This window comes from Benincasa hispida, chromosome 10, assembly GCF_027475165.1.
Source record: "Benincasa hispida cultivar pf3 chromosome 10, pf3_genome.v1.1, whole genome shotgun sequence".
In the NCBI taxonomy this organism is placed as follows: domain Eukaryota; kingdom Viridiplantae; phylum Streptophyta; class Magnoliopsida; order Cucurbitales; family Cucurbitaceae; genus Benincasa; species Benincasa hispida.
In genome coordinates this window covers 29284391-29292490 of record NC_143487.1, presented here as the reverse complement: position 1 = coordinate 29292490, position 8100 = coordinate 29284391, and the positions used below count along the sequence as shown (strand labels likewise).

The 8100-nt window shown below is 39.5% G+C and overlaps 1 protein-coding gene across 1 annotated transcript; it reads left to right on the top strand.

Annotated features, from left to right (window-relative positions):
* Positions 1 to 447: 447 nt before the first annotated feature.
* On the top strand, positions 448 to 3427 carry AQI (Peptidase M20/M25/M40 family protein). The gene is made up of 5 exons (XM_039020735.2): positions 448 to 1218; positions 1316 to 1578; positions 1966 to 2103; positions 2496 to 2735; positions 3070 to 3427. Exons 1-5 carry the CDS (start codon positions 627 to 629, stop codon positions 3181 to 3183), a joined length of 1347 nt encoding a protein of 448 aa, XP_038876663.1. The 5' UTR covers positions 448 to 626; the 3' UTR covers positions 3184 to 3427.
* The last annotated feature ends 4673 nt before the right edge of the window (positions 3428 to 8100 follow it).

Sequence of the window (8100 nt, the reverse complement as noted above, 5' to 3'; positions counted from 1 at the left end):
TACTTTTACTTTCTTTCTTGTAACGAACTTGCTATGGAAAATTGAGTATTCAAAAGCTTTTCTAACCGCCCTCTTGAATAGTCGGCCAACACAAAATCAAATATGAAAAATTTAAGTGACCTAATTTCATTTGGAGTTTTCAAAAGATCTATTTGGATTGACAATGTAAAAGTATTTTTTAAAAAAAAATCATTTTTATTCCAATTATTTTGATAAAAAAACCTTTTAAAATAATTTTGAAACCGGTTGAAAAGAATTTTTTTAGTGGATATCGAATACTTATTTTTAAAATTAAACAACAACCAACAAAGTATAAATTATTGGACCTCTTTGTAGACTCTTCTTCTTTGGGCTTCATGTTGCCTTGAACTTCGTTTCTTTTCTTCTTGTATGGCCCATTTGAGCTTTAAGCTCATCAAAAGTTTTCTCTTTGGTTACTTTTGAAGTGGGCTTTTCGCTCTAATTTCATCATCATCCCGGTTTTCCCCAATGTCAAAGCAGAATGGACCTCTGTCGTCTTCTCTAAAAGGCAGCCTTTCTCTTTTCCATCCCAAAACTTGTCCTCAAATTTGTGAAGAGTGACATTCCAGGGTTGTTGTATTATTGTACCAAGGACCTTCTGAGCCATGATTTTCAAATCTCTCCATTTTCTCCTTTCCTTTATAACCCTTTTCCTGTTACTCTCAGTTTCTACTTCTGAAGAAGACCCATCGTCTACCTCTGCAATCATATCAAGGTTCCAACAATACCTTCAGATTAACACCGTTCAACCCAGCCCCCAGTACTATGAAGCTGCTGATTTCATCATTTCTCAGGCCAAAGCACTCTCCCTTGAATCTCAGACAATTGAATTCGTCGAGGGCAAGCCTCTGATCCTCCTCAAATGGCCTGGTTTGAATCCTGATCTCCCTTCGATTCTCCTCAATTCGCATACCGATGTTGTTCCAGCTGAACACCACAAATGGACGCACCCTCCTCTTGGAGCTCATATCGATTCCCACGGCAATATCTATGCCAGAGGGTCTCAGGATATGAAGTGCGTTGGGATGCAGTACCTTGAGGCTATTCGGCGTTTGAAGGCATCTGGGTTTGAGCCTCTGCGCTCTGTTTATCTATCTTTTGTCCCGGATGAAGAAATTGGTGGCCATGGTGGTGCTGAGAAATTTGCTGAATCTGATGTGTTCAACAAATTGAATGTTGCCATTGTGCTTGATGAAGGTTCTGAGTGAACCCCTTTTGCTGATTTTCTGATGGGTGAGTTTCTTTCATCCTTGTGCTTCACATGTTTAGACTAATATTGTTCGACAATCATCAGGGTTGCCTTCTCCGGGAGAGAATTATAGGGTGTTTTATGGGGAGAAGAGCCCCTGGTGGTTGGTGATCAAGGCAGTGGGAGCGCCAGGTCATGGAGCTAAGCTTTATGATAACGCTGCTTTGGAGAATCTGTTCAAAAGCATTGAGTCTATCAGAAGGTTTAGAGCTTCACAGTTTGATTTGATCAAGGCTGGTTTGAAGACTGAAGGAGATGTGGTCTCTGTCAACATGGTCTTCTTAAAATCTGGCACTCCATCTCCTACTGTGAGTTGATCTTTGAAACTTGTTTGTCCATGAATGGTTGAAGTTGTAATTCCTCAGAGCATCTAATAGATGAAACTATCACTCTGCATTTGAGTATTAGTTCACTGCATCTGGCAGCAAATTAGATCAATGTATGAGTATAGTTCTCTTCTTTGTCTGAGTTCCAAGTTGAACTTCAAAACCAATGGTTTAGACAGTTGAAATAATAGAAAATTTTGGACATTGTATCAATCAATAATGTGTGAGTTGAATTTTTGATGTTGGTGTTGTCTTGCTTACTGTCATGACAGACTATTTTGTTGATATTCCGTGTCATACTAAAGAATCTTTATGCTGATGAAACTCTGTTGCCAATATAACCTGATGGTTTACTCTGTTATCTACCAGGGCTTTGTCATGAATCTGCAGCCATCTGAAGCCGAGGCTGGTTTTGACGTTCGCCTCCCACCAACTGCAAATCCAGAATCTCTTGAGAGACGAATTGCAGAGGAATGGGCACCGGCTTCTCGTAACATGACGTTTGAGGTAACAATTTAAGAGTCTTAAGACTATGACCTGAGATGCATGAATATAATCACAACATGTTAATTTCTAAGGAACAAGACTCAAATAGTGGACATATGTACTTGCATATATACAGTATATCTAATCTCCAATGATTTTCGCATTATGAATTCATTTGTGTATGATTGAAATGATGAAACATGTTACAAGTGTAGAACATCTATCTAACAAGTAGTGGAGTGATGGATGTCCAAAATACACAGCAGGCTCAAACTAAAATACGCTTAAAAGTTTCTAACCTCCATCACTTATACAGACTATGCTGATTACTGAATTCCAGAATTCAACCACTTTTACTTTTAAAATGTAAGTTCTTCTTCTCATATCTTTCCTTGTGCTTGAATGTTGCTCAGTTTAAACAGAAGGAGTCTGTTTACAACAAGTTTGGGAAACCAGCTCTTACTGCTATTGACAAATCTAACCCATGGTGGAATCTTCTTGAAGAAGCTGTAAGAAATGCCAATGGAAAACTTGCAAACCCCGAAATCTTTCCTGCTTCAACGGATGCCCGATACTTCCGAAATCTTGGCCTCCCTGCAATTGGCTTCTCTCCGATGGTTAACACTCCTATTCTTCTTCATGACCATAATGAGGTGAGAATCTTATTCCTGTGTTCTGTGCAGGCAGAAACTTTTTAAGTTGATATAGCATAAATTTTGGTCTTTGTTTGCAATCAACCTTCTAACCTACGATGAAATCTTGATTGATCATATTCATTCTGAATAACTGCCTGGTAGTAGATTGATACTGAGCAGATAATACTCTAGAAGCAATCATAATTGCTTCTCATGTGCGGCACAATCGAGCTAAATCGCTCTCTATTCCTTCACCTCCATTTTAGTATTTGGATATGGATCTGGTCTGTTGTTCGGCTGACATTGAACTGTGCATTGTTATCTAATCCATTAATATATTCATCTGTGTCAGTTTCTGAACCAAGCTGAGTATTTGAAAGGCATCGAGGTGTACAAATCAATAATCAAGGCTTATGCTTCTTACGACGGTGACAAACCGACTGAGAGCTTCAAAGATGAGTTATAAGAAAGCAGCAATGCAGTGTTATCATCCAGCATTCAGCAACGAGGTTCGAATTTGCTGTCTATAGGATCAGGAAATTTTGCAGCATGGGGTTGGAAGGGAGGAAGGATGATTTTGTTCCATAATTAATCTTCTGGAACTTTACTTCATTGAACTTTGGTTATGGTGCATTTATTTGCAAGTATCATACAGTTTCAGGCTGCAGAATTTTCTTTCAAATAAAGTGAAGACAGAATTTGCTTGGGAATGGGTTCAATCTTTGGGGATTGGAATAGATTCTCGAGATTAAACAGGAACATTTAGTAAAGAGAGGGAAGCATTTAATTAATTTTGTTAAAATACCTTTTAGAAAAAAGGGAAAAAAATGGAGAGCTTGATCAAGATCACGAGAACTACCGTCAAACAATAATAAGGAATAGTGACCGCACGCAATGAGTCCAGATTGAGCCGCCTCTGAGCGATGGCCAATTTCTTAACTAAAGAAAAATCACCACATATTTATTTAGTTCAAAATTTTGATAGACTGAATTTTCAAATAAAATGAAGGGCTTGCTTCTTTCGTTTTCTTGTTTGTGCTAACATCGACCTTACTCGGACCGATAGTTCGTTGGCTCGAAGTTAAATTCTTGAGTTCTAAGGTCTTAGGCCTAGGTTTTTAGCTCTTAACCTCTTTTCTTCCTTTGATAGGGTTTTATGGACAAAGTCGTGATAATGTGGCAAGTGGTGCTAAACAATATATATATATATATATATATGTTGTATTTTGGCCTTTCAAATTATCATTCATTGAAGATGAAGACTTGTATGGGCTAAGAGGTTTATTCTAGTTTGAGTTAGAGGGATTCTCTATTGTAGCTGTGGTTGGACTTGTTATTAATTCAATTACTTCTTTATTATTTATGGATGTTCATCTTATTCCATTATTATGATTATGTTTCTTTGTGAATGATTGGCAACATAGTCAAAGATCTTACCATTTTCGAAGAAACTAGAGTTGTATCTCTTTCCCATTTCTATTCCAAAGTTTTAATGTGTTTCCACACCCCTTCAAGACCCCACAAAAGGAAAAAAATTCATTTGAACATATACAAGATTCGTCATTGCAAACAGGATCATGGTAACTCCACCATTAGCTATTTCATTCATGAATTTCATAGTAATAGAAATACATGTGCTATCAAGATAGGATTTGTAACTTGTTATTCTCTTGTCTAACATGCAAAGATTTTCCTCAATGGAAAGGATGATTCATTCGGATCGACATAAGAGTCCAACTACATTGCATTGCCATAATCTATGTTGTATATTTGAAAAACACCTTGCTTCTCTCATGTTACAATCCTTTTCCCGTCAAGTCCCTTTTCTCCTCGATCCACAGAGATATAATGGAGGATTGGTAATACTTTCCCCCGTTTTGTTGCTATCGTAGGCTTTATGCAATCAATTGGAACATATAGATATCCGTTGAGCACAGAAGGAACTCTATACAAAGAGAACCAGTGAGCGAAAGCAAGATCGTTCCAAGCCCTATTGTGACAGAACATACACATTTACAATCAAATAGCCCCAATTATGCATAAACTTTATTACAACATGCTTCATAAAAATAACACTAAGGATCAAGTGAACTTAACTTTGAAGAACTTTTCTTCTCGTTCCCCTTGATCTAACAGCACGAATGTACGACAGCACGAACGTCATGCCTCAATAATCTCCTCAAATAGCAACGAGCAACACTCGACTCTCGAACAGTAAGTAGACACCACCACGAGGTTACCTTGGTATTCTCGATGTGAGAATCCAGGAGTTATGGGCTCTGTGTGAATTTGGTAGAAAGAAGGAGGAATTCAATGATCGTATAAACGATCGAGTAAGCGGCAGAAGTCTAGAGTCTATCGTATAGACTAAGTACTCGATTGTTTAGAAAACGAGTGTCTATCGTAAAGCAAACTCGATGGACGATCGTTTATGTTCTCAAGCTATCATCTAGCTAACTCTTTTGTGCGTCCAATTATTAATCGCTTAACAATCGCATAATGAAAAATGAAAACGATTTTCATTTTATCCATCAGTTACCATAACTGATCACAGCTTCCCACTAAGTTCGTTATTAGGAGAAAAAATCGAAACCAATTATCCCATAATTGATTTAATTACAAATAATTAATATATTCATAACTTATAATTATTTAATTACAAATAGTTAATATATTCTAGAGGTTTGAAAAATGGAGGGGCGAATGGGCGTAGTGTTGAATACGGCAGCACAAAGATATCACATCTCATGTAATATAACCATAGTTCTTTTTCTCCTTTGTGGCATTTAATAATAATTCCTCCAATAAATGTATCTAATACATCAAGTCAATTATATCACATATAATTGAAGCAATTTAATTATATCATATATAATCAAATTTTCTCTTGTTAATTTGAACACTTCAAATTAACCCAAAAACTGATTCTCAACATGAATCCATTGAGCACTTTGCCGCCCACTGCCACTAAATCACCAGCCTCCCAAGTCAAACTGGCTCATTATTGATCAGTATTGTCTCGGTATCCGCAACAATGAATGCAAAAGCGGGGGTATTACTGGCCGGGCTCTGACCAAGACTCCACTTTTTGCTCCGTCGGTCTGAGAGACGGCAGGAGGAAGTCGGTCCGCTCAGTGATCTCATTCGTATTCCGATCGAAGAAAGAAGGTTTCAGTCTCATAAAGCAAGACCTCTTTCACATAAGAAAATGGAGGCGGGCTTGGGTACGATCTAACTAAAACGATTCCACATGAAAGAGAACCGGACAATAGCCTTCGTCGAGTAATGGGAAGCGGGCTAGTCCCCAAAAATGCTCGTTCCTCTAACGTTGGGGCTTACAATTCACCTTGTGACTCATTCCTTCGGTCGAGCGTTCTTCGGACGTCGATCATTCTATCACAGGCCGCTCTATCATTGTCTGATTTTTTGTTGTCTGATCACACTCGAAATGATGTATCTACTTATCGTATTTTTGCCCCTACTCGGTAGTTCCGTAGTAGCTCGAAACACACAACCACAACAATCAAATAGAAAGACTACGGCGAAAGCACAACTGCATCGGAGACATCTTGCACAGCCGGAACACAGACTCAAACTCACTAATCCCCTGATTCTAAGATTAGATATCAGTTAGTTCAATGATAGGTCTGCAGGCTGCCCTGACGACCGACACTCTACCTCGGTTGCTAATCAGTTTGGCATTACACTTAATTACATAGAGAGGGACTCTTTAGCTTTCACAAATGCATTCCGTTGTTGAGCTGCTGGGGCAGCGGCGGGTTGGGGGGTGGGTACGGCATTGGAAGGCCCAGCTTGTTTCGGTTGATTGACTGACGAGGTACTTCTACTACGCCCGGAACCTCAAATGACTGAAGCGGACTTCCCGGTCACTTTGACTCTCACAGCTTAGAATTCTTTTCGAATCTTCTTCATCTTTTCTAAGTGCTGAGACACGATGAGCAGACTTACTCTCTCTCATTATATATGGTTTGATAACCTTCAAAAAAAGTGCCCCAAAATCGACATAACCGCTACCTACATTCCACAAAATTGTGCACCACAAATAGGAGCTAATAAAGAGACCGGCAATCCCATAGAAAGCTCTGAATAAATGAAATCTGTCACGCCTTTCCATTGCCTTTCAAGAGTCTGCCTTGGACCGTTTCGTGGCGTGCTATTATCGGATTTTCTACCTAGGGTTGCCTGGGGTCCCGGGGACTCATTCTGACTGAAACAAGGGGTGGGTCTTTACCAAATTTCAAATATTCGCGATTTTAGGGAAGCCAAAAAACGTGAGCGCCGGGAGCGAGCCTTATTGAAAAAAAGCCCATCTCGAACAAAGCAAGGGATTGAGCAGCGCAAAAGCCGTCGACGATAATACTCTAATCTAATAAGGGCGTATTAGAGTCGACGGCCAAGAGGTGTCGACAACGTGAGCTTTACTGCCTGGCTTTCGGCCTTCTTTCTTGATCCAACTTCATGACTTTGATCGCGCATTTGTTAGAGTCAGGCAAAACACAGCACTGAACTTAAGACAGCGAGAGACAGAGCAGCTAAATTAGTGTTTAATTGCTTTTCCCCCGACTTCCATAGGTCCTTGGTTCGACTTCCTAATGAGAATTGAGGTCCTTGCGCGGGCGTCTCATCCCTAAGACTTGCTTGCTCCGTATGGAGTGCCCCAGCTATTAAGGAGACGTTATGGACCTGTAGATTAAAGCTCCAATGGTATGTGAATAATTGACTAAACTCTTTAATCAAGATATCCACCATCCGTTAACTATCGGGCATTCCACTAAAGACCAACGGCTGCACTCTTCGCACTACATATATATTTTTGTGTCCATTGGATATAACCAATCAACAGTACAATGACCCTTTACAAATCGCTCGTAAGTACGTTTTACCCCTCTAATTACATCTAACTCTTTAGGTACCACTGATTCCTCCAATGAACAATACATCATAGTCCCACTATGAGCAAACACTTCTCGGACCAAGAGAAGGTGTGGCGTCACATTGTTCAAGCCCCGGAATCAGCCCTTAAGGGAGCAATTTATCTACTTACCCCTGAATCGGGGAAGGAGTGAATTCCATCTTGTGTAGATGAGTTTCCAACTCTCAAATCAGACGAATCCCAAAATGGTAGGTTTGAGTTGGCGATCTGGCCACTCGCACCCATGCAAATCAAAGGACCGCTCTCATAGGTAAGAGTTCCTAACTCACTCAGGATTAAGGTCATGTTACATATGGCCATCCTAGTGAAATGAAGTCTCTGTAATGAACGGTGTTATATAACAAGACTAAATATTTCTTGGTCCGATCTTATACAAACTCTTTTGTATAGATCATCTCACTCGCATATCTAATATATGAATGGTCAGGA